This window comes from Anguilla rostrata, chromosome 2, assembly GCF_018555375.3.
Source record: "Anguilla rostrata isolate EN2019 chromosome 2, ASM1855537v3, whole genome shotgun sequence".
Classification (NCBI taxonomy): Eukaryota; Metazoa; Chordata; class Actinopteri; order Anguilliformes; family Anguillidae; genus Anguilla; species Anguilla rostrata.
The window spans coordinates 56,471,716-56,498,935 of NC_057934.1; the positions used below are offsets into that span (position 1 = coordinate 56,471,716).

The window sequence follows — 27,220 nt, forward strand, 5'->3', positions numbered from 1 at the left end:
ATTTATAAATATGTAGACGATGTAAAAGGCTTGTGTTCAATATACCACAATAATATATGCACATTATATGGGCTATGTGAAAACAATCATTTATATAGATATACAGTATGCTATATTTATATAATTTATAAATATAGAATACATGAATAAGATCAGTATAATAAAGCATTTGTTGTTAAAGTAAAACTTTATTTGCACTTAGTAAACACAATGTAAAGCTAGGCCAATGTACATTTATCTGTTGGCATTAACATGACGAAGAATATACGCGCGTGCACGATATACAAAAATAAAACACAGTATGTACTGTAAGAGATGATATCTTCTTAGACAAGCAGATATTGAAAAACTAGCACTATACACTCAATACTGTACAGAGGACCAGGGGAAGTCCAGTCCTGCCTCTTTGTTAAAAATAGTAAAAGTGCAGTGTGTGGCATAACCAGGACATATGTTAACTTCAGTTGAACAGAAATAGTCTTGGCATTTTGCTGGTGTAAGTCATTATCCCAGTTGATGTGGTGCCTGTTAACTGCATCTTAATTTTCTTGTGAAGAATTGTTGCTTGTTCCCTTTTTCTGAAGCTGGACCTTTAGTTTTCCCTTTCTGCCCTAGTCTGTTTTCTGTGAACTTCCCTGATTGTGTCTAATATTTGGCAGCATATGCGATAGCAGGAATTTTTTTGGGCGTCAGAATCCTTCACGTAAAGCTATTTATGAGGCAGCTTTATTATCATTTATTTATAGAAGTTGGCAGTTACGTGTCTGTGGAGTTAAGTGTACGTCAAAAGTTCCTGAGCTGTTATTTAAACTATGTACAGCAGAGGGCAGCACTGTCCATGATTCAGTATTTTCCTCAAAACAAAATCATTCAGTTTCGTTTAAAGTGTCGCATTACAACTGAGAGAGACTTTTCATACAGGAATGCAAACAGACATACAGTTATGGGCTGAGAGTGAAATATTTTGACCCTGTGTCCTTCCAAAATTTTAAAGCATATTGGACCGCATTGCTAATCATTTTATGGCAGATTGTGTGTCAGTTATATGTACATATCTTTTAGTGTTCTACCAACCAGGCAACGGTCCAGCTGGTTTCCTCCCTCTCAGGCAATACAGAGGTGCATTTTGGCATTCTCTCCTGTGCACAGAATGTCTGTGTGTTTTCAGGGAGGTGGCTGCAGCAGTTCAATACTACCGAAGAGATAACTGTAGAATTCCTTGGTGCCTCTCTTGCTGTAATGTACTAAATGGACTCCAGCCACAATTACCTCACTCTCTTGTGCACGTAGGCACGCACGCACGCACTCTCCCACACACACACACACACACACAGGTCAGATTGGCTCAGCTCTGTGTCCTCCTTCCAAGGTGAGGGCTCCTTGTCCTCAGAGTGGCTCTACACGGGAGGCCTGGTACTTCTGCTTGCCGCAGCAGCAGCAGTGTATACATGTCATCACAACCAAGAGCAGGAAGGTGACTGCAATAGAACATAACAGAGTGTTTCACTGTACAGTATTAAAGTGTTTTATTTGATGTTTAACAGCAGTATTTAAGAATAACAGTTTTGGGAATTTTCCCCCTCCTCTTGGCGAAAAGTTTTGGCATTTATTTGGCTCAACCCAAATATGAGTGATTTTGAGGATTACATGATCCAGTTATAACACAAACCCACTGAGGGGCTCAGGGCATGCGCTGGTGTGTTGTGTGGAAAAAGCTCAGGGATGGTGCCCATGAATAAACCTTACGACCAGACTGTCATGTGACTCACAGATATTCAGCAGCAATATGACTCTCTTTGATGCCCACCTCCCCTCTGGCCCTCCCACCCCAACTCACCAATGAAGATTATGATGACAAGGAATGCTCCCAAATCCAGGGGGTTGGCATTAGGTAGGCCCTGCAGCTTGGCCCACGCTTTGTTAAGCATGCCCAACACTTCCTCCCTGGCATCCATGCTGAGTAATACCTAAGCCACTGTTGGACACAGACAACAGCGATCAAGTCTCTGATCTCCTGTTTTCCTGTGTGATTGGTGCTTTTAGGTACAGATGAGTAACATCAGGCCTCTGTTCAACTGTCTGCTCTTATCTTGTGCCTGCCCTGGAAGCAGATAAAGACATATAGGCTTGGATTCAATCAAACCTATCTGTGGCTTTGACAATGCACATTTAAATTCAACAGTTTGTTTTTTTTCCTTCAGAAACTCTGATGAATGAGTTTAGCAATCACTAAAATTATTTTTTAAAATGTTGTTTATGTTCGAAAAGTTATTTATGAATTGATCAATATCTTGTTTATGAATCAAACTCAAGGACAGATGTTGACTGAATCCAGTCCATATACCCTTCTCTGGCTAAAGGCATTTCCCTTAATTTTTTTTAATTTGCTCGTTTTGCCTCTGAAACATGGCATGTACGGGAAAAAATTAACAAATATGTCCATCTCCATGGCATTTTCAGACAGTGGAAGACATTCATATTAGAGCAGCTTTAGCATGCTCGCCTTTGAGTACTACCAGCTGGGTTTGAATGATGAAACTTGAAATGCATCCAACTGCTCACAACAGGAGTCTACCACCCATTCCCAGATCTGAAAGAAGCCCAGTCTTTACTGTCTGGGGCACCACATGGCTCACACTACACGGGATGTTTTGCACTCACTGGTACCTTACCTAAGGTAAACTGCCTGTTTGTGGCCGCACACTATTGCACAAGAGCAAACATTGATATTTGACACAGCAAATGTACATAATGTCTCAGATTCTGTATGCTTGCTTCCTGAAGTCAGCTGTATCACAGTAGAAGTGAGACTTGATAAATGGAACAATTATCACAGCTGTTGGACTTTTAAACTTTTAATTAATTTTGTATGTATCTCTTTTTATGCATTTGAAATTTTAAATGCTAATATATGTTTTGATTTTTTAAATTCTGCATCTCATTCGGTTTTCTAAAAACTGTGAGCATGAACTCAAGTTAAAGTCAGTTAAAGTCAGATGGTGTGCGAGACCTGAGTACTGGCTTGCCGGAGGACATGCCGGAGTGTGTATGTAAAAGTTTTGAAAGACTGGCTAGACGACATACAACTGTTGGTGTGTGCGTGTATCTGTGCACATGCGCACTGTGTGGGGTGTGTTAGATGAACGGCTCTCACAGAGGAACTGAGTGAGCCTCAGCTTAGATATATAGTGTGGTTTAAAAATAATTAATGCAGCAGAGCTGTGCTTGTTCAGTCTGTAACATACTGTAGCCTTATTATAAACCTGGCCGACTATTTCAGGATTGGCATTTCAGTGAGCCCCGTCATTGCGGCAGCTGTGAAGTGACTGCTGTCGGTCTGTGTGAGTAACACAGTGGGTAGACCACTGGTGGCTAGTTTACCGTGGACACCCACTGATCAGCACAGATGCCATTGATGTTCTAGTTCTTCTTCTAGTGATGTAAATCAGATGCCCACATCCGGTTCTAGGAGTCTCTGCGTATTAGTCTGAAGTCCCTATTATTCTGTTCTCTGTCCTCAGGAACATTAGCATGCGCACTGCACCACACAGCAGTGCAGTGAAGGCCGTGTAGTAGCCAGCAGGGTTTCGTACCCCTTGCCCTGAGGCAGTGACCCTTATGCCTCAGAACTGGGCTTGCAGGTGGGTGGGAGAGGCTTCTGACGCCGCAATGTGACATGTTGTGGCGGGAATGTTTGAGGTATCTGGAATGAACACTGGAATACTTTCATGTTTTGCTCTTGTCAGTTTACTCTTGTTTAAAAAAATTAATTAAAAATAAAAAAAATGCCAACAGAAACATTGTTTTGATAAAGTTCCAATGACATATGGTGGATAATGTGCTTTGGTTGTTACCTGTTTAGAGCTTAGACTTGTGTCTCCCTTCACAACTCATACAAAGCTGTCTTGGAGTATTTTTTCATGTGCACCCTGAAGTGGTTGAGTGTGTGTGTGTGTGTGTATGTGTAATACCATGAATGCATGGTTATGTGAAACTGTGTGTGTGTGTGTGTGATACTGTGAATACATGGTTATCTGCAAGTGTTTGTGTGTGTGTTTGTGTGATTGCCTTGAATGGATGGTGTGTGTGTGTGTGTGTGTGTGTGTGTGTGCGTGTTCAAGAAGGGACCTGGGCATGTAGTCGCTTCAGATAAATGTCACAGTGGTGTTCCACAGATTAAAGCTATGTCTGAGCCACCAGCCAGGGCAACTGAGGAATGCCTGGCCTCTGTTTTTTTCTCCCTCTCCCTCCCTCTATCTGTGTCCTTCTCTGTCCCTTTATTATTCAGAGAGAGAGAGTGCAAACCCTGAAGGCAGAAATGTACAAATCTCGCATGCTCTTTCAATTACACCAAACATTTTTCACATTGTTTTAAAGTGTTTTCTATTACCCCAATACACACACAGACACACATGCTCTGTACAGTGCTCTCTGTCTCCAATTTATTCCAAGTCTTTCATTAGCATCAAGCTGACATTTCCAACACTGCTTCAAGAGATTGCGCAACACATATTGAGTACAACCAGCCATAACAGAGATGGTAGGAAAAATTGAAAAACTTTAAATCACTTCTTACCTGTGGGAATTTGTGCCAGTTTTCTGTGGTTTCTTTTGGAGAAAGATGTTAAAGTTAGCAGTAAGCCAGCTGTGAAAGTTTCCCTCGGTGCAGGTTTGGACTTGTTCTGCTCTTAGTGGTCAGCAGTCAAGTCTCACGGACAAAACATCCCATTGGCTCTGCAAGAGCTGCGGTCAGTTCAGCTTGTTTTTTGTTTGTTTGCTTGTCTTTAAGGAAGACCTTCCTGCTTGGTTTCTCTCAGTGTCACTCAGGTCTTCACTTGATCAGCTTCTCTCACTTCTGAGCAAGACTGGAGCACATTCTTACAGCTGGTTTGTGTTGTGCTAGAGTTTGTTGTGCTCTTTTCTGTGCTGTCTACTGAAGAGAAAGTCTTCTGGTCTTGTTTTACTTCTTAGGATTTCCTTGCACTCCTCTTCTGTGTATTGCTCTGTCTCTTTTTGTCTACAGCTCCCTCTCTCTCTCTCTCTCTCTCTCTCTCTGTCTGTCTCTCCCCTTCTCTCTCTCTCAGCCAGCTGCTCCTGACGGTCTGCCTCCTTTTTTTGTTTCTGGTCACCGTGGAGACTGGGTTTCCTTTTACAGCAGGCTCCAGGAAAGGGGGGGAGGAGGGGGGGGTGCGAGTTCGTGTATATGTGTGCCTTGGAGTGCTTTGGAGGTGGCCGGTTGATCTGCTTCTCTGCCAGCTAGCACTGTGACGTTCCTCTGTGTGTATACTAGTATCTGTGTGTGGAGAGAAAGTTGTTAGCCACTTCTCACATACACCTTTGCCCAATATTGGTATATGATCACTTTAGGCAGGAGGGTGTGGATGGCAGATGGTCAACCACAACTGGAACAATGCAAAAAATAAATGTGAGATTAAAACTGTTACGTTGACGTTTTCAATAAAAAGCACTGCCAAGATCAAATCAAATTGTATTTATCTAGTGCATTTCACAAACAATTACGCTTCACACACAATCATAATACGCTTCACAGACATCCCTTGCCTAAATCCCCACAGGAGATAGCCTAAGGCAACATTTGGAAGGAAAAACTCCCTGGTAACAGATAGAAAGAACCCATCCTCCTCTGGTCGGCTCAGGGTGTAGATTTAAATGACCAACGTGGTCAATCAGTAAATGTTCACGTTAATAAAAATTAGTGGCAGCTAGGTGACAATCCTAAGGTGGCAGCACAGATGATGGTGGCCGGGTGGCGATGGTGGGGAGCAGCCGGTGGCGACGGGAGCGGGCAGGGTGGAGGCGGTGATGAAAGAGGGGCCGAACCGCACCGGTGGGGGAGTCCAGACGACAACATTCTCGGGATTTGGGGCAAGAGCCCTGCCGGCAGCGTGGGGAAGAAAATTGAAAGGGCCATTAGGGAATGTGTGGCAGAACAACAGGGAGCATAATGAAGTAACATGGGCACAGACTGGGGATCTGCCAGAAAAACCCACAGAGACTACGCTACATTAGCTTCTCTTTTCTGTGTAACATCAACTAAGGAATGGTAGGTGTGTGACATCAGTGATGAAAAATAAGGAGTATTTAAGACTGAGAGAAAGAAGGAAGAGGCTCCTTCGGCTGTTTTTGTTGCTCCATCTGTGAAATTGATCCCACAGCTGAATGCAGGGAGTGTACAGTTTTTATGTCACCACTCCTATAATGTGGGCCAAGCAAACGGGCCTCCCTGCCCTGTTCACATGTAAGGAGAGTCTCCTCATAATGGGGAAGGAGACTGGACTTCTGTTTCTGCCCTGTGTGTCTGTGTGAGGGCTTTCATATGATAACAAGCAGCAGGAGGGGGGTGATTGAAAAGATAAGAAATTGACGACTACAGGTAAGAGAACGACAAAGCGAAGTAGGTGCGTTAACAAGTGAAAAGAAGTGAGGGCTTAAATGCTGGCAGATGAACAGACCTCTCCCTGTTCTATGGTGGTTGAAAAGGTGTGGGACTAGTTTACACTCCCAATCCTCCAGGTATTTATTTAAATAACAAGATCATGTGGTACATCTCACTGACAGTGAAGCAGCAGAGCTTCCACACCAAAGGGAGCTATTCACTGGGTTTAAAAAATAGGTGCACGCCAATAGTAAATTTGTGTTTTCCACACCACACCCACTGTCCTTATGTAACTTTAACTATGCTGTACCTGCTTAGTTTGATTTATGGCACTATTATTGACAATTTATAGTTGACTGGTTTAGCATCCCCATAAATAAACATGGACTGACAAATCTCAAAATGGCTTTTTGTTAATAAAGATTTTCTTTTTATCTCAGTTTGGAATGGCAAATAATTTTATTTAGGCCATTCCCATTGCTGTAGCACGCTCTATCGGCAGAGTGGCAACTAGTATATGTGCCATGTTGACACAGATTGACTGTAGTTGTCCAACTGAGATTAGGCATTCTTTCACAATAGCCATAGCATCAACATACCTTGGTAGTGCTATGGCAAAATATGCACTTCACTATAGGGCTGCTGGGTGCAGTCATCATGCTGCAATCAGGAATTGATTCAGGGTGAGGGGGCAGCTCAAAAATAACTAGAATATGTGAAAAATGTTTTATTTTAATGTAATCCTGATTTTGACAAACTAACTAGAAATCAGGGCTATTATGAACAGCAAACCATATAAGCCATTTGTTTCTGATATGAGTTATGCTGCTTCACTAATGTAGACAACCAGTCAAATATTTTAGTAAATTCACCATTTTCACGCAATCAAAGATAAAAAAGAAATAAACACCTTTTGTATCAAAATAGCCACCTTTTGCAGGAATAACTTCTGAGCATATTCATGAGTTTTTTTTCTACAATGACAGTCATTTGGTTCTGAAAGTCCACACCCAACACTGCTGTAGAAATTCCCACAGATGTGCTACACATGTGGCTTCCTTCTCCGTGAAGTTTCTGCCTAACCCAACCCAAACTAGCTGGTTTGATTTTTAAAAATGGAAAGAATTTGTTTACCTGTGTGTGTCTGTGTGTAACTTCAAAAATTATGTGACTATCCTCTGAAGCAAAAGTTTTTTTTACTTATCACTATAAACTTCTGACCTTGTGCCATTTCAGTTTATTTTCAGAAGATGAACAGCTTAAATTTCACTACAAACAGAGCACAAAAACGCGCGTTAGGTGTTCTAACACTTTTGAACGGAAGTGTACATAATCAACCTTGCTGTTTCTGCCACTCGGCACTCTCATAGGATTCCATATGGATACATAGACACCCACTTCCTCTCTTCCATCATCAAATCCCTGTCACTCCCTAAAAATAGGAGAGGTGTGAATGTGTAAATGTCAGGAGAAAAAAACTGAGTGCTTGCAATTAAGTAGTCACCCATGTAGTGTGGGCAGCATTTCACACCTCAGTTATTCACGGTCTCTGTTTAATTTCAAAACATGGCTGACCAGCTAAATTAAAGGATTATTAAAATGCTTGTTCCTGTCACCATATTGGAAATAACATAGCTCTAAAAATGGTAGTCCCACGTGAAGACTTGAAGCAACATTCATATGAAGCATTCTTCTGTAAGGTGCAATGTGTCATGGTATTCCTCATGAATGGCGTTTTCCATTGTCGTTGTAACATATTCATACATTGCTGCCTTTTCCTCTCTGCAAGAAGCAAACAAATATAATTTAGTTTCATGCATTTTCGTCCAAGTCCATGCTATAGCAGCTGCAGTTCATGAAGTTTAGCTCAGTTCGGAATAAGTGTAGTCTTATCCAAGTTTGAATATGTAAATCCCATTACCTGCAGACTACACAGAGCAACCTAAAAAACTAAACCGTATATGAAAAACACCTGCTTTCAGACAGGCAGCTACTACAGGGCAGCAATATTGTTAACAGTGCTATCACCCTGAAGCCTCTTTACAATTTGAAATAAAATATGAAGAAAGCACATGTGGTGTGACCCTCTGCCGTGAAATAACTTAAAATCTTCCAGAATATCCTTCCAATGATCAGAAAATGCTCGTTTGATTGAACTGCACTGCATCGTACATGCATATATCATCATGTAAGACGTATGCTACTGGGGTGTACTACGCTGCACCAGTACTTTTTAAAACACACAACGTGTTTGTGCTGTTTATACACCCCTTTGGGGCTATTGTTTGAATGGTGCTTCCCACCAGCTTGTGTTGACTAAACCACACCTCTCCTGTAACCCGACTCTTTCTGAACCGCCGACGGTGTCGGGGACATTCAGCAGGCCAGCTCTACAGGAATGATCTGGGGAATTAATGTTCTTTCTGAGCTAGAGGGGTGTGTGAGTGTCTGAGGGAGGCTTTGGGGTGGAGGAGGATAAAGGCGGTCTTTGTGCAGGTGGCCATAGACTTGGTCTCAGGCTGCACAATGTTCTCTGTGTGCAAGGTCTGGCCTATGTTCATCTGTTCTGCCCTGCAGGACAGGATACTTCTCGGGCCTGGGGGGGGGCTTTGTATGGCAAATTCTCACATTTTTCTCTCAATATGTCCCCAGGTCTCCTGGTCCTGCATCACAGTCTGTGGCCAGGAATTCTTCTGCAAGTACTTTTTAGGAGAAGAGATTGGTGCCCATTGGGGTCTATGGTTCCCGAAACTGTAGTCCAGGCAGCACTAAAAGTCGCAGTGGACCCCAGTGCCACAGAGAGATCTTCAGCATAACATCAACATTAAAGCAATATTTCTCAAATATCTATCCTGTATTTGATCTAGCTTTTCTATCACCCTTTCTATATGATATTTAAATTTGTAATTTGAAAGGTCACTCATATTCCATTTCAGGATGCTGAATAAATACTGGCAATAAGGAACATTCTCCAAAGTTCAAACCCTTTAATAAGCTCGTGTAAATCCAGACAAAATGCCGAATAAAAATTGTCTTGAGACATCCAACCTCGTTAGATCAGCGTCAGTGATGTCTCTGAAGCCCATGTCACTGTCGGTGACAAGTCCTCGCCTCCGATCTGCGTGGAGTGACATGGGAGATTTGTGAAGCGCCACGTCTGCTCTGAAAGCTGACTCACGCATCCTCAGCACACAGTTCAGGCTGAAATACAGACTCTTCTTGTTCCTACTGTAGGGGCACCTTGGGTGGAGACATGGGGGATTCAAGGGAAGAGCTTAACTCAGAACAGCTACGCTTTCAGAACACGGAGCAGCTGGGCTCCAGAGGTAGGATAATGAACAACAACATTCTGAGGGCACATTGCAATGCAAATTACATTTTTCTGCAACAAAAGAAAAATGTCAGGTTTTCCCTCCTTCCGTGTCATAACTGGAGGCAGAGGTGGAAAATCCAGTTTCAGAAAGCAAAAGTCCTCCCCAGTGTTTTGTTCCAATCACCTGGGTTTGCTAATTAGCACATTTCTTCAGCCAGAAGGTAAAACTAATTAGTGAAATCAGCTGCCTGTGTTCAAAGGTGGTAGAAACACATGGCAGGACTTTTGCTTTCTGACCCCTGGACTTTCTGCCTCTGATGGAAGGTTAATGGGTAACATGTGTTGTTTGGTTTTGTGCTGCTGGTCCCTTGAACAGTTGGGAATCACAGCAGGAGAAAAGGCACTGCTGTAAAGAAACAGGCTTGAGTGAATACTCAGCCCCTCAGAGTTAATGTAGAATACAGAGGCTCTCACAAATGGCTGTGTCAATGTGCTATGTTATCCTACAGTGCAAAATAAATGTAGACTTAATTTTTGATGATGGATAAGGTAATAATGGATTTGTTGCATATACCAATCTACAAATTTATATCAAGTCTTGATTTGCAATGATAGCCCATGATTTTATTTTTTGCCTGGTCTTCTTGAAACATTGATACTTCATACTTTAACGTTGTTGAATATATTCCTAGTTAGCAAGTAGCAAGTGGTTTTGGAGATGGGATTGTGGCTGAGTATGGATGGGTATTCTGCACTCTGATAAGCTAATTGCACACAGAGATTGGAGCAGACACAAACCCACACACTTAAGACCGAGAAGGGATTAGGGTCAGTCATTTGGATAATTATTTTCTCTGTTTCAGTTATTTATCATCCCCCTAAGGGTCAATGTGTTTGCAAGACATTAACGTTTTTGACCTTGCAACTTATACGCTGTAAGGATAGCACATTATAGTTTTGCAGGTACTCACGTTAGTAACATTTTGAAATGGATTCTTCTGCATGATTTGAAAATGTCCTCCTTACTATCTCTGTTAAGAACTTCCATTCAGAAATGTACATTTAAATCCAATATCCAAAAGGTAGCATATCTAAATGAAAAAAGTCAACTAAAAGTTAAAGTTGATTTAATTGCTAGTGAAACTGCCTACATCATTGGATAAATGTGACCTCCTTCACTTTTTTCATATGTGTGGTTAGTTGCTGTTGTAGTCTTCATGCCTTACAATAATGTTCTTCTGATTCATCTTATGTTCTAATTTTGTCCCCCAAAAGCAGAGATGTGTGTGTGTTGCTAAAGATGAACTGCCAGAGATATTAATAATTGATTATCTGACCTAATTGTATTGCTAATGCAATCTCTCTTTTGCCTTTCTTGTTTGTGGTGGTGTTAGTTATTACGCAATGTAGAAAGCAACAAGCCACTGTTCTGTGTGTCACTCAACCAGCTCCCATAAGGCAGAAGAAAACATAAACATACAACACCACACAGACCAATGGAAATCACTGGTGGGATATTAAAGAATATGTGACAGCTCTTTTCCAGAAAATTATTCTCCAGAGAATAATAATAATAATAATAACAATAATAATAATAATAATAATAATAACAACAAGTTATTATTATTATTATTATTTTTAAATTTTTTATTATTCACCCATACAAACAGTTAATACAAACATGGGATATTTTCCCTTTATGTAACAAATTATGACAATTCTTCTAAATCTAACCACAGGATGCTACAGCTTCCATTGTCCGAAGTGCTTTCAGTAATAAAATGTGATTAAAATCCAGCAGTGAATGCGCTGCTCCTCAAAGACTACATTAAAGAGCAGGAAGTCCTAAACCACAGCTTAGACTGACACCTGGTGGCGAATGAAGGTTGATCTCTGCCTCAATACCCCGAGTGATTGCATATTGCTCTGAAAATTAGCCAACAGGGTGCAGAAAAAGAAAATTTAAAAAACTGTAAGGAAAATGCGTGGTAGGTCCTTGGTTGGACAAAGAGTTATATAGTTAAAAAATTATAATTGAACTTTATTTAGCAATAGGAAATGCACAAATGTATCATACAGCACATGAAGTATGTTGATAGCAATAAAAAAATTTTAAAAAGATAAATAGGCAAAGTAAACTTGCGGAGGACCTCTAGCTGGTGGAGGACTGAAGTACCAAGCAAGAAAACAAGTGGAGACAAACTTGGCGGCCCTAATTACCAGTCCAGTTCAAGTAGTTACGTTATAAACATAGCCTTATTCTAATTAATTATCAATAAGATAACTTACAGCTTCATGGCATTCGGTAATTGAATGGGGAAAATACATTTTAGAATTCCTATTTCTAAAATGTAGACTTCCCCACTAAGTCGTTCTGTTGAAACGATGTCAAACGAACGTTCATATTCATCAAACCAAAACCGCTACATAATACTGTATCAGATTATATGTAATATTACATATTGGTGTTTGAACTTTTATATGTTGACTTCAAGATGCCGCTGAAGAATTGTTTTTCACGTTTTGTTTTGGATTTTCTATATTTTTAGCGACCTTAAATGTAGCTGTCCAAGAGTCACACTCAGTTTGGAAATAGCCTAATTCAGCCTGTACTAACCACTACTCCAGTACTCATTGCTGGATTTAAAGCAGTAGCCTAACAAGTAGGGGAACCAATGATGAGACACCTCAAAGACAGGACACCATTTCCCAAAATATGTTCTAGGCCAGCTCCAACTGGGCAACATCTGTTTAATTCTGCGAAATGTATGACTCACTGTAATCATTGCTTTCAGGTATTAATAGTTATTGGATGGGCCCGAATTTCTATTGTATTAGGCAGATCATATCAAAATGAAAAGTGCGCATTTTCTACTTCTATTGCACATTCTATTGTGTCTAAAATGGACCCGTACAGCCTACGTCTAGAAATATAAGATTTATCGGATGAGACTGCATAATTATAGCCTACCCGAAGCAGGTTTGCGCAAGGGTCTGTGCAGTTTTACGCGTGGCATGATTTATTTAAATACGACATTAATATTTATATTTACAAAGAACGAAAATTGTTTTAAGTGCACTCTCATGCTGGTCAACAAACTATGCATACGCACAATTATCATTCTGAAACAGTGACGTGATCAATTAGCCTTGCTGTCCAGTTGGATGAATTATCTTCTGTCTGCGACTAAGAAGGGAGGGGATTCAGCATCTGCCACGTCTGTACAGAAAGAGCTCATTGGGACAGAGAGAGAGGATGAAAAATATGAACGCTAGAAAGCAGGAAAACATCTGAGTAATTCGCAGTTAAGAGGGAATAGTGTGAAATCACTCGAATGCATATTTAATTGAAGAAGCTTAGCTTCCTTGCTTAAATCGACTGTAGAAATGATCATCATGCAGCACCTCGGCTAGGCAACACTGTGCTCCGCTGTCCGATTAGAGCGCGTCAAACAGAACCATAGAACAACGACGCTGATGGATAGAAATCTCACAGACTGTATTGATTTTAGTTACTTGTGCATAAATTGGTTTGGATTCGGTTATTCACTGTCACATCTTTTTCAGAGATTTTATTCCAGTCTCTGGGATCGATGTGAATAAGGCTCGCGTGTGCTTTTTAAAAAGTCGGGTTGGTGGTATGATCTCCTTGATACGCTTTAGCTACCTCAGTATCGTATAGTTCTGGCTTTGTTTCCTTTAATCTGCTTTAAATAATTTCTACTGGGAAAAGCAAATACTGAGTTTGGAGAAAGATGCGCGGGGTTTTGCCGGAAATACTTATTTGCCTGCGAAGAGAGTAACGCAGTAGTAGGTTAACGTCCGTGTCTTACTCAGTGGTGAACAGCTCCTGCTCCTCCTCCTCCTCCTCTGACCGGCAGTAGCGGGACAGAGGTTGTGGAAGTGTTTGTGTGGTCGACCGGCGTGCTGCTGCTTCAGGTTACAGTTTCGATGCTTAGTGCAGGAAGAATGCAAGAATTTGAAACGGAGGAAGAGGAGCCATGGTACGACCAGCAAGATCTGGAGCAGGGTGAGTAAAACAAATGCGAAGAATTGCGGCCTCTGTCGTCTTCAACCCATACGGTAGCCCTGCACTTGTGTAGGCTACAGTCGGAATAATTTTCAGTGGACTTGTTTGTTGTCTCCGAACAAAGGTTCTCTACTCAAAATGTGTTACATGCTATTAAATGTCGCTGCAATAGTAAATTATTCATTGATAAATTGCGTTTACGTAAAAGCGTTGTGTTTTAAATGTAAACGACGCGAACTGTTTCATCAAACAAAACGCCGCTCTTTTATCTAGTCAGCTAATGTTACGTGAAGGGCCTTGCTTCTCTCGCATCATAGCTGTGGAACTGTCTGTCAAATCCACCTTGCACGATGTTGTACGCCTTACAACATTGCAGGCACCATGGAAAAGGTTCATAGTAGTTTAGGTCATAGATTACAAAATGTCAACATAACGAACATTCAGTGATATCCACGACGCTCTTTCCAGCATTGTTATGCGCAATGTAATAACGAAGATAACACCCCCACCCCCCACTCTCAATTGTCTGAAAGCTTCGATTGTTCTTCTTGCATCAATGCACTTTGCGTGTTTGCGCCAAGATTTCTTCTTTATCCCGCTGGGATTTATGTTGGTACATTTGCCGATGGGCCGTAGAAATGCACGAGTTGTTTATTAACAATGAATAGGAACCTGCGTGATGCACACTGTCTGGAGGAGAGTCTGAAGTATAATGATTAGCCTAACCACAAGGAGGAGGACCCATAATGATGCAAAGTTCAGGCTTTGTAAAAATCCATCTCCTACTGGAAAAGTGCGTTTCTGCTCCTGTCCTCTCCGGTACTGCTGTAGCTCCACTTTTGATGGCAATTTGCCCTTGACAGGGAAGCTGCAGGGTTTCTACCAATGGAAAATTACCACCCCAGAATCCATACTATTTGATATGTCTAGATTTGTTAGAACTGCATAGCAGCACAATTTTAAAGCCCTGTGGTCTTTGTCCTAATTGTGGGCGAGTGAAAGCAGAAGAGAGATGAGAGAGAGAGACTTCATTCCTCTCATATTTTCAGTGGCACTGGTCATCTCGCTGGGCCTTGTGTTGGTATGGCATGTAATAGTATTCAGCTTGATCAATGTAATCATCTTTTTCTTTTTTAAAATGTACCACTACACAATGTGCAGATATGACTGTGCCGTTGTTAAGATATGTTTCAAAGAAACAAATACTTACATTGTTGCCTCATGCACAATTACTTAGAAATATTTTGTCACTAATTTTGTCACAATATTTTGTCATCTGTCACTAACAATTGGGGGAAAATTGGGATAGTCCAAACAGAAGTGCTTCGAACCCGAGGGTGCCTGAGTGCTTTCTAGTAGTGGGGAATGCTGTGGCTCAGCAGGCCTGCTCTTAAGCAGCAGGGCTTGTTTTACAGCTGACGAGAGGCTGCTGGTCTCTGTGCTTCTTTTACAGCACACAGGACGTGGCACCACAACACTATAAATCATCAGAAATGCAGCGTGTGTATATAAATGTCAGTGAGAGGTTTGAATACCACAAACATATTGTACAATATGCAGTGTAACATGGAGACTGTCCACACAATGTACAGGCTTATGCATTTTCAGGTTCTCAGAATTGTCCCCTGTCATTGATCAATCTTTTAGAAAGCTCTCTGATATTGATTTATGTAATTTAATTATTGTGCTCCCGCCTAAGTGACTGTCCTTTTCTCTTTGCAGTATTGCACAGATAGAGATAAATCATGCGCCATGACCACCTCACTTTCTCCCCCTAAGCTAGTTCGCCAATTCCTTCCAGTGGGAAACCTGGAGCATGTTTCATACCTGCAGATCAGGCCCAAAGGCATTGCGATACACAAAGCGACACTAAAGAGATGTGTGTGCACTCTTCTGGACAATGAGTGTGAACCTATGAATGAAAAGACACAAGTACAGGTTGTGGCACAGAGATTGACACTCTCCAGATGGAGGCTTCACAGTCCAGGGGGTGACTGGACCATGTCTGTGTTGGTGGCACTCAGAGGTCTGGGCTTTGGCAGTGCTAAGCCCTGGATGATCTGATTAAGGTAACCAGACGAGACGATGTCTCTGATTCTCAGACAGGGATTTTTGGTTTGGAGGGTGATGGCAGGGACAGGGTTGGCTGAAATAGTGGGAAATAGTTACATATTTTAGTTACAAGAGTCACATACACGCTTAATCTCATTAAAATGTTTGTGTGAATGTGTAGCATGTAATAGGCTTAGATTCGCATAACTAAACAAATTATTAGTGATGGATATGCACTGTCCAGAGTGTCACTCCCTTTTCAAGAATGTACATTCAGATTATTAGTATTCTTTTCCTTTCCATTTCTCTTTTAGATGCTGTAGTCTTATATACATTATTAAAGCCCTAAAAGCCTGTAATGTTAATGGTTCCTGTGCCCTCACATGTTTACATTAAATGCTCTGCTGGTCCGTTTGCTCTTAATATAGAAAGTGAGTTGTGTTGATGCCCCAAGTCAGAGATGACCCAGAGCAGCCACCTGGCTTGTGTGCAGTGGAAGTGTTCTGTGCATCCCACGAATGGACTGGGCTACACTACGTAGTCTTCTGTACTCAACACATTTTGCAGCACATTGCAATGGCCTTTCAGTGAAATTCTTTGCATGATATTCTCCAGGTCTTCTAGTGTGTTATATGTACCCAAGGTTGAGAATGCCTACGTGACATATTCCTTCCTGGAAACTCCGTTTCAAGTGAAAATCGGAAAGGCTTAACATTGTATTCCGTGCGGTTCATTTCCTATGGCTATTCCTTGAGTGGCATCACTACCCCATTAACCTGACCTTCAAACCTCACTAAACTGTCCTTTTGTCTCTGTCAGCCTCACAGCACAGTCTTGGTTGTGGTACTAGCTGATTGTGTTACGCTCAACCACCATTTTGCTTTGTTCGAATTACATAACTCATTTCCACCCATTGGCGTGCGCACACGCGCAGGCACTCATGCATGTGGGTGTGTGCGTCACGTACAGCAATGCGCCTGCATGAGGCCGCGTCACTGGCTGGTCTTGAGGGTCGGGGCAGGGGGATGATCGGGAGCTCCTCGTGCTGCAGCTGGATTTTTTCTCTAACATCCGTTTTTTAGCTCTGTGTTGCATTGAACAATGCACATTAAATAAAATCACACTTGTATTTGTCCACGGAGAGATAGGCGTTCAGAGGGAACAAAAGGAGCACTTTGTTCATTAATTTATTTTGCCTTGCCTTCGGTTTCACTCAGTTTCTGCCAGATTCTGATAACAGGCAGTGCTCTTCTCTCTCTGTTGCTTTTTTGCATTTTTGCTCTGCACTTCCCTTGTGAGTTGTGAGCATGTGTGTGTGTGTGTGTGTGTGCATGAGAGAGAGAGAGAGAGAGGGTAGAAGTATGGGCCCTGACAGAATTTTCCCTGCAGTGCTGACACCTCAGTCTTGGTGATAAAATGCAACATTCGTGTTCTTTAATAGGGGTCAATGTCTGTAGTCACAGTTGATGTATGACCTCACAGGTCTTGGACAGTTTTAATCTCATTTTTATTTATTCTATTATTAACTGTTAATGGCTTTACATTTTTTCATGCCGCTGAAGAGTGGTGCAGAGCAGATCCCAGGGAATTAATTATGTTGTCAGGGTGAGACTCCCTATTTGCATTGTAACCAGTGTAAGGAGCTCGGTGTAGGTTTGTTTTTTTCCCTCTGTCACTTTAATTAATGAAGAATGGTAGAAGCAGAGCAGAAATACAAGCAAATGAACAAATATTATTTCATGAAATATTTCATTTTTCAATAAAGATAACTAAAGTTGAGTTTCTGAGTTTGATTTTGGTGCAAATGATAATTGCTTCTGTGTAATGTGTCCCCAAACCTTCCCTTTCTAGTATTCTTAATCCTAATCAGTTGACCTTTCTTGGAAGATTACTTCTGTGAAAATCAATACCATAGATTGAATACATGTTGATTTTCTGGGGGCATTTTACCACCTTTTAGCTTTGTGAGGAAAAACAGATCTGGGTGAGAGTGAGTTCCTCTCGGTTGTCAGCATGTGTGATTTCACAGAGGTAATGCATTCAGGTTTACACTTCATAGCAGAAAGACAGGAGGTAAGGGAAATGATTAATTGAGCCAGATGCCTCTACTTTTCCCTTTCTGTGTTTGTTTGCTCTAAAAATTGACAGATTTATAATATCAACAACTGTATCAGCGGAGGCCAGAATTGTGAAGCCGGCTCAGTCACTGGAATGGATGTTGGGTATTGATGAGATCATCCCCATTTTTGTAACAGAGAATGCTAGAGAGAATGTATCAGTAGTTTAGGTTGTTATCCCAATGAACTTTGGGTTTTTCAGCAAAGACATCCGATGAGATAACTTGACCCACATTTTGGACTGGGGCAAATGTATCGGTACAACAAAGTTGAAAAACCATTGTAGGACTCAATACCACATGTAAATAACATTGATTTTCTTTCTTGTGTAAAATATATTTTGCATCCTTAAGAACATGCTACCCCTCTAAAATACTTCTGCTCAAATTTAGTTTCAAGAGAAACCCTTTTAATGCCTTTTTCTTTCTGGCATCTGTACTTTATGTGGTCAGAGACTGTCCATACCAGTCCAGGGCTGCATCTCATGCTGCCAACTGCATCAGGCAGCCAATGTCTGTCACGGTTTTCATAAGGAAGCTCCTTCAGCTGATCTTTACTGAGATCACAGTCACTGTGTGTGTTAATCAGATAGAGGATTAAAAATAGAAGCCTGAGAGAGAGAGTGGGGAATTGCGTGAGGGATTTGTTCCTTTCTCGTTTTGCTTCACCCAATGGTGTGTTGGATGAACTGGTTCATTGTTGAATGTTTCAACCTATTTCAAAAGGGAATTATCTTAAATGCACTCACTGTGTGGAGACATTTTGCATATATAGAAGAACAAAAGGACCAAATGCCACAACAAAATTGCCAATAAATGTTGGTTTGTTTGGTTAGAGATACAGGAACATAAATTCACATAATGTGTAACAAAAGATGTCTCCGAGACAGACTGCAGTTTCTGCATTATTGAGAGATTTAATTTTCACTTACACAATAGAGCTGGTCGTAATCTGATTATGGTTCTGAGCTTGAAATGCTGTTACTGCAATCTGATTAGGAATGAATGGGAAAAGAATGCAAGAGTTAACCCCTTCCCTCCCATCCTCAACTCACTCGCTTCTAACCCCCCCCCCCCCCCGTCCCACTGTCCTCCCTCACAGACCTGCACCTGGCAGCAGAGTTGGGAAAGACCCTGCTGGAACGTAACAAGGAGCTGGAGGATTCCCTGCAGCAGATGTACATCACCAACGAGGAACAAGTGCAGGAAATTGAGGTAAGGCTTCTGCTGCACTGTCACACAAATAAGTGGCGCAATGTTTTGCACTGGAGTCAATGTACTCAATCAGAGAAACCAGAGAGCTTTCAGTTGTGCTGGTTGTGGAGGTGGACCTTTGTCCAGTCGGTCTCTATTAGATTATGCTGCCTTATTGCCATTTGGCAGTCGCTTTTTTCCAGGCCACTGGCGAAGTGGAAACATTGTTAGCATTAGGAATTTGACAGTATAGTATTATGATAGAGAAGGCAAAATAGGTTGGACATAAATCTGTGCACAGTGTCTGATAAAACTAATGATAAGCATTCTAACTTTAAAACGTAAGTACCATCATAGTACACAACTATACTAGTGCTATAACAACATCAGGTTCAGTACTGAAAGGGGTGGTAGTTAAAGAATATTGGGGTTGGGCCAGACAAGGTACAGTCTACAGAGATGGGTCAGGTTTGTCATAAGATGGCTAGTGTTTGTACTGTCACTGCTTTTACTGACCCACTGGGAGCTCATTCCACCACTTAAGTGACATGACCAGGAAGTACGGGCATGCATGTATAGCGGCCAAGAGCCCAGAGATTGTTGATCAGAGTAGTCTATTCCATTTGTGTTCTGATGATCTTGGTGTGTAAGTATGGCATCTCTGTCTTGGTCAGAATAAGCTATAGGCAATGGTTTGACATTCGGCTCCAGATGTCTTTCAAGCAAGCTGAGAGCTATGTATCAGAATGAAGGAGGATGCACCTAGGTTGAGTGTCATCAGCTCAAGAGTCAAAAGACAAGCCATGGACAGAAATGCCAGAACCAGGAGACTGTATAGAGGAAGAAGAGTGAGGACCAAGAACAGCTCTGTGGGATGCCTGTTGAGAGGCTAGGACGTCTTGATAATGTACCGCCACATTTGACCTGGAAAGAATAACCTCTGGTATAGGAAGTAATTCATTTGAGGGTTGTGCCACATATCACCAAGGCCATCGAGGAACTCGTCATTGGGAGTGTTGAGACAGGGGTGCTGTTGTGCACCCTGTAGTGCTATGAAAATTAAAGCCAAGGAGAACTGTGAGAAGCTAATTCTGTCAGGACTGTAGGCTCAGCCTGAACAGAGCTGTGCTCCTCTCCCCTCTAGAGAATAACGAACGATGTGGTTAGAAAAAAAGGGATGGCTGAAAAAGGGGAGAAAATCTGTGTATATGATGTAATAGTGTGCACAAAAATGTCTGTTATCAAAAGTAATGAATGCACTCTTTTACTTGTGGGATCCAATGCCATCCATCCATCCATTATCTATACCTGGGCAGGGTTTGGGGGGGGGGGGGTGTGGTTGCTGGAGCCTATCCCAGCATGCATTGGGCAAGAGGCAGGAATACACCCTAGACAGGCTGCCAAACTGGACCAATGCCAAGTGAAACTAATCCATCATTTTCAGTTTAGAGATGCTGTGGCTGGCCCAAGGTTACGCAGAGCGTTCATAATATAGACAAGATATCACGCCGATAAGCTGACTCCGCAAGAATTGGTATAGAGCAGACCTAGATGTAACTGAAACAAAATGACCAGCCAGAAGCTGCAGTGCATTTTGCAGAGGAGATGTTGCACCTATATACTTTAAAGGCTCCACCTGTGTGACTGCATTTGTGCATGTGGATGTCTGTGGCTGCTGCCTGTGTGTGCATGCAAGAACGTGTACATTCTTGTATGCAGTTTCTCAAGTGAGTGTTCCCCTGTCCATTGCCAAGTGTCTGACTGAGGCAAGTCTGGTGGTGCAGGGCTATCTGGCACATTGACAGTCGAGACTGCGTTAGTTTCTCTCACCTGACCCCTTCTCCTTGACACTCCATTTGGACAATTAAACTTCACAGCATGCCGGGAGGAGGGAGGAGAGGCGGAAGTGCTGGGGCGTTAGAAGAGGAAAACCGTTTCTCTTTATGGGGCCATGAAATGGCTTCACAGCAGCAGTCGCCTTGCCTGCATTTAATTTAATTAGAGCTGCACAGTCCATCGTATAAGGGATAACGTTCTGCAACACTAGGAATACGGAAACTGCTGCAGTTTACATGTGTGTGTGATCTTACCATGTAAAAACAAGCCCTCACATCAAGCTCTCAGGTGAGGGCTTTTTTCCCCCCCCCCCTCATTATTTCTTTAAATTTGGTACTTTTCTCGTTCTGTCAAGGGCAGTGAGACACAGTATTTTTGAGTTGTTTTAGTAGATATATTCTGGAATTTCTTTACACTCCTAGGCCTTTTAATGCTGCGCAGAAAAGCTAAAAATGTTCAATTTAGACAAAATTTTGGACCTGATGAGTATTTTCTTGCTTTAAACAGTCCTGCTGATGTCTGTACACCAGCTGGCAGGTCCTGGGAAACGTCTGCTTCTAAAATATCCTTTGTCATACACAAAAACATCTAAAAAGTATCTCAAAGAGTGCACATAAGTAGAAGTCTAAATAAAAAATGGCTGAAGTTTGATTAAGGCTTATTGTCTCTCCTGCAGTACCTGTCCAAGCAGCTGGAGATGCTGCGGGAGATGAACGAACAGCACGCCAAGGTGTATGAGCAGCTGGACACGACTGCTCGCGAGCTCGAGCTCGCCAATCAGGCTCTGGTCCTGGACGGCAAGGCTTCGCAGCAGAAAATACAGAGGTGGGCCTGAAGGCTGAGGCTCTGTTTACATGGCTGCTCGAGAACAAACATACTGTACCAAACACAAGCACAAGCTCATGAACACTGTATCCATCTCTCATTGAACTCCATGAGCAGCGGACAATGGATTCAATATAATATGTGTTACCACCTGAAAAGGAACTCCCACCAAATACAAAACCCTGTGCATTAAGTCGTTTGTATTAAACCTATAAAGGTAATTGATCTGGCTGTATTTCACATAGCCTTCATGCTTTTATAGGTATACCTATGATAAGAGAGGGCCCTCGCACACTTCCGTACATGCACCGTTCATGCTACCTGTTAACTGTCAATTCCATATCATACCAGGCAAATCATGTAAAAAAACACAAATATAAGGCTGCATTTTTGGATCTCGTTAATTTGGGATATGTGTCATGTTAACTTTTATAAACAGGTGTTCAAAATCCATACATCAGTAAATTAACAGATGTTGGCTTACTGCACAACAAACTGCTTTCAATGAAATGTAACATTGGTCATATTTAAACAACAAAAATACAGCGTATTCGCATCAGTCAATGTCTATGCATGTATATTCTCATCTGCTTTTGTCATTGTAACACTGAATGGTAGAGTAACTGTGTTCCTCCATGGGGTGGCAGGTTGACAGGGACAATCGATGTGCTGCAGGGACAGGTGGAAGCGCTGACGGTGAAGGTGGAGGGGCTGCGGTCCCTGGAGCACCTGAGGGTGCACCGTGAGAAGAGGGAACGGCGCAAGACCATCCACTCCTTCCCCTGCCTCAAGGAGCTGTGCACCGCACCCAGGTCAGAGCCCTGGGTCTCGCTTGGAAACAAACAGTCTAACTAGGCCAGTGCATCACTTCATGGTTCAGTCAGTCGTAGTCAGTTCTTTTTGCAGCCAGTTCCTGTACTCCTTACATCGGTTCAAAGACTTCCAGTTCTCTGAACTAGAAATGATTGCTTGTCAAATGCCATTTTAAAATCATTTTGAGCTGTCTTATTTTAATGTGTTAAATGATGGAGGATTTTGAAAAGGCGGGTTTTGTGTTTCTCTGTCAGTTATGAGGACGGGTTCGTGGTGGGCAGCCCTGGGAGCGTGGGCTCGGAGGCAGACTGCCGGCCGCTGCAGGAGGAGAACGAGCGCCTGCGCGAGTCCGTGTCATCCCTCCGTTCGGCGGTGCGTGTGGAGCGGGGCCGGCGCGAGGGCGCGGAGCGGGAGTGCGCAGCCATCCTGCAGGAGTTCGCTCGCCTGGAGCAGCGGCTGCAAGGGGCCGAGGGCTGCCAGCTGCGCGTGCGGGAGCTGGAGGCCGAGCTGCAAGAGCTGCAGCAGCTGCGCAGGGCCCGCACCTTCCTGATTGGTGGAGAGGACGGTCTGACACAGACGCTGCTCAACAGCACCCCCGAGACCGACACCCTGGAGGAAGAGGCGGCGCTGGGCGAGGAAGGCAGCGAGGCCGACGAGGGGCAGTCCCTGCCGGCGTCCAGCCCGGTGCGGAAGAGCTGCAGCGACACGGCGCTGAACGCCATCGTGGCCCGGGACGCGTCCGGGCGCAGGCGGGGGAGCTACGCCCTCCATGCCAACAGTGTGCGGAAGCGGGGAATGTCCATCCTGCGGGAGGTTGACGAGCAGTACCACGCCCTGCTGGAGAAGTACGAGGAGCTGCTGGGGAAGTGCAGGCGCCACGAGGAGAGCCTGCGGCATGCAGAGGTGCAGACGTCCCGCCCCGTCTCCCGAGACCCCTCCATGAAGGACTGCGCCACCACTGCACCTCCACCCACCCCTGCACAGACCCCATCCACCCCAGAGGCCCTGGAGGGCATCAGCAAGCAAGTGGAGGCAGTAGACAAACGTCTGGGCCAGAACACGCCCGAGTACAGGGCGCTGTTTAAGGAGATCTTCTCTCGTCTCCAGAAAACCAAGACAGACATCAACTCCACCAAAGCAAGCAAGTCCAGTAAATGAATCTCCTCGCCTCCATTCCTACACTAAGAATAAATGAATAAATAAAAGTCTCTCTTGAGTCTATCCTTTGCTGTCATTGGTCTGAGTGAGGGTTGACTTTTAGAGTTTCCTTCTCCTCACATGGATTGATGTAGTCCAACCAGTGTTGATCAAAGTGCAGTGAAGAAAACCAGAAATATGAAAATGTATCTGCTCGACTGCTAAGCCTTTCCCCAGCTGATCAGAATAAACTTCTGGAAGGTGAATACCTTATAATTCTCAAAACTTTAGCTGGGCAACCCCACATAAAATGCTTTGCACAGGAATCAAACCTCATTTAAGAACCTCATTATGTACTGTAGGGCAAAGGTTATTCTTGTAGGGTAATTGCACTGTATTCTAATCCCTTTATTTTAATAGGCCCTTCTCAGCTCATGCAAGTTCACAGACCTTGTGTTGTATGTGCATGGAGTTCTCGGTCTTGAAGAGCTGGTTGGATTGAGATAACATCAAACCACTACTCCTTGATACAAGGTTATCATAATTATTTTTGTACTCATGAAATTCTTTAATTAAGTTCCACCTGTTGGTCTGGTCTTCAGGGGTTTTAAACCTACTGATGTTGTTCCACCATGTCTGTGTAATTTTGGGAGAAAGAAGAGGGTGCTCAATTTCAGTGCAAACAGTAGAGACAATCCTACCTGTCCGAGAAATACAAAGCAATAATTTGACAAGAACCATCAAAACTGTGGAAGCAGGACTATATGCCTGCATATATTACTACATTTTTGGAGACATTTCTCTTTATGGTTTTGTGTTTTGGACAGTGAATGTTCTCTATCTTTTCTTTGCATGCATGATGCAACACTAAAAGAAAACCCACCTTATTTCTGTTTGTCTAATGAAAATAGCCTGGACAATCCTATGGTTGGTGTAATTCTTTTGATGGCCTAATAATAATGGCCGTGTAAAATAGTTCCTGGTAAGGTTTTAGGCTGGACTTGACAAACATGTATTCAACTATTTAAATTTGTAGCATCTTCAGAACCTAATTTCTACCCACAAAGGTCAGCCAATTTGTGTTTGTTATCTGTAAAATTTTGGTTTATCCATGCATCAGTGTTAACCATATGAACAAAGCTGTTGTTAAATGAACATGGTTTCATTATATGAAGCATTGCTGATGCTAAACTAAAGTTTAAAATGATAATGAATTAAGGTATTACCAAAATGTGGTACTAATGGGAGCCTGGTATGTTGACATTGGGAGAGATGTATAAACCAACTTAAGGCTTAACGTAAACATAAAAGATGGCTGAACAGCTGCTTTGCCTCTTTCTATGCACCATACAGAAGCTGCTGCTCAGTTCAGTCAGGATAACCAATCGCAAAACTCTGTAATTCATCATAATTGTGATAATATTTGAATAAGTTACTTGTCAGAGAAATGGATAGTCAGGTCATTTTATTGTGTTTTTGAAATGAAAACATGGTAAGATCTGTTTCATGAGAAAAGCTGAATATCTTAGCGCTTAAGCAGATCTTAACTCTGCCTGCATAACTATACTCACCATCTGCCAATAAGAGTACAGACTTCATGGTCAGTAACTGTAACACAGAAGCAGTACCAGAGTTAGTATTGTGTCTGGTTTCTGAGAAGAATAGTCAAAGCCAGGTCTACCTTCTCTCAGGGTTACTTATAGAATTGTAGAGGGAAGGAAACATGAGGCATGAGGGTTTGACAGAAAATTAATAGTAAATTCAGGAATGAACATTCTGTTGGTTTGAGGAAATATTGCCAAAAAGGAGTCCAGTTGAGTCCCAGCCTTAAAGGCTGCGCTTGTTCTCTGTAGCCTCCTTGGGGTACTGTACTGAAATTTCTCCTATTGCACTTGAAGATGCTTTCAGCTGTCTCATTTATTATACAGTGTATTTATTAACTGATGTATTCTTTATACTGAATATATACTGACTATCAGAAATGCTTTTGCCACCTTTCGTCACTGCCATTTGAACAAATCTGATTCATGGATAATGTGACTGAAACGAAATGCCATCTTTGCATTTTAACTGCTGCATCAGTGTATTTATTGTAATTCTCCCATATTTGTTTTTTTCTCATGTTGTTTTATTGTGTTCTGTTTTGCACATTGCCTTTCTAAATATTGTGTGAACTTAGTTTTAGTATTTGGATTTGGATGTGTGCTTTGTCCTAAGATGATTAACAAATTGTATGAGAAGGCATGTTCATTTTGAATTTTTTGTTCAGATTTGTCCAATTGTGTAATTGTTACATTTATCACGCTTTATGGTACCACACGGAACTCTGTCTCATGCCTTCTGTTACATTAAAACATTGAAACCAAGTTTCCATGTGTTTTGTAGTATTACTTGAAACTTTCACCAAATGGATGGTGTCCTAGGCAACCTCCCTTGTTACCTATGTCTGGAACGATGACGGTACAAAATCTGTTGCCCGTGCAAAACCTGTTGCCTTCCGCTTCCGGTCAGATCCTTGTTGGATAAAACGCTATCACGTGATTTAAACTGGCACATGCATACGTACAAGTTACTGGTACGTTAGTTCACTTTGTAGTTTGTAGCTGCATTAGCTATGAAGGTAGCTAACAAGTCTCCAAACATACGGACGTTAACAAGTTTTGGTACAAAAAAATTAAACTACTGGCAAAATAAAACGATAATGTTGGCAACACAGCTTGTGCGCTTTCATTTGTATATAGACTGCCAAAACAAGCTAACGTTCGTCAAATAGCCTACAATCACTCTTTGCCGAACTTTCTTACACATGATTCGTAAGTGAATATATTTAAGTTACTAACTTTAGACTAGTGACTAAGTTTGACTTATAACTAACGTTATTAGACTAGTGACTAAGTTTTATTGCCAAACGTTACATTGCGTAGACTGTTTCATAATATTAACTCTATAACATTACTAGGTGCAGACAGCTGAGCTTGCTAGTTGGTACGATATGTGAAATGAACAAGACTTTGTAGAACCGTTTAGAACGTTGAAATGAAAGCTTTACACGAAAAAGATTTTAGCTAATAGTTCACATAGCTTATTATTTCTGAAACTGCAGACGTTTTAAGGTAGACCGCGTGGCCTAATGGATAAGGCGTCTGACTTCGGATCAGAAGATTGAGGGTTCGAGTCCCTTCGTGGTCGTTTTTTGTTTGTCCTACAAATCATACGTTTTTATTCTCTACCGCACATTTTACTTAAAATAGCATATTAGTTACTAATATAGCATTATATTTAAATGCTTTCGATGATCTAGCTCACGTTAGCGAGTCGATCTAGCGAGTTAGCTAACATAAACCTTTTAAAGTGTAAGATCACAAATATAGTATATGATTGGAATGTTCTTAAATGAACATTCGTGTGCTGCTGTTGACTACGTGTCTTTTAAGTATGTGGGGCGAAGAGACGGTATAGGCTAAAATGCAGGGATGTTCGTAGCCGACCTAAGATGCTTCGAAAAGC

The 27,220-nt window shown here is 42.2% G+C and overlaps 1 protein-coding gene, 1 long non-coding RNA gene and 1 other non-coding gene across 3 annotated transcripts; 2 read left to right on the forward strand and 1 right to left on the reverse strand.

The window, feature by feature from the left end:
* Positions 1-168: 168 nt before the first annotated feature.
* Positions 169-5,127, reverse strand: LOC135248530 (uncharacterized). Its single transcript, XR_010328447.1, has 3 exons — positions 4,577-5,127; positions 1,838-1,975; positions 169-1,478 (listed from the first exon to the last, which is right to left on the reverse strand). It is a non-coding gene; the product is annotated as an uncharacterized LOC135248530 (long non-coding RNA).
* Positions 5,128-12,911: 7,784 nt separating this feature from the next.
* LOC135248533 (cerebellar degeneration-related protein 2-like) lies at positions 12,912-23,784 on the forward strand. Its single transcript, XM_064323300.1, has 5 exons — positions 12,912-13,740; positions 19,011-19,123; positions 21,615-21,763; positions 22,411-22,575; positions 22,831-23,784. Exons 1-5 carry the CDS (start codon positions 13,662-13,664, stop codon positions 23,732-23,734), a joined length of 1,410 nt encoding a protein of 469 aa, XP_064179370.1. The 5' UTR covers positions 12,912-13,661; the 3' UTR covers positions 23,735-23,784.
* A 3,045-nt stretch (positions 23,785-26,829) lies between these two features.
* trnar-ucg (transfer RNA arginine (anticodon UCG)) lies at positions 26,830-26,902 on the forward strand. Its single transcript has one exon. It is a non-coding gene; the product is annotated as a tRNA-Arg (tRNA).
* Positions 26,903-27,220: the final 318 nt, after the last annotated feature.

What these genes read in the sequence shown, in the direction of transcription:
- LOC135248533 (XM_064323300.1), top strand. Translation starts at nt 13,662, where the DNA reads ATGCTTAGTGCAGGAAGAATGCAAGAATTTGAAACGGAGGAAGAGGAG. An exon ending in CCAGCAAGATCTGGAGCAGG is followed by an intron (nt 13,741 to 19,010) that starts GTGAGTAAAACA and finishes CCTCCCTCACAG; the next exon opens with ACCTGCACCTGGCAGCAGAG. An exon ending in GAGCTGTGCACCGCACCCAG is followed by an intron (nt 22,576 to 22,830) that starts GTCAGAGCCCTG and finishes TTTCTCTGTCAG; the next exon opens with TTATGAGGACGGGTTCGTGG.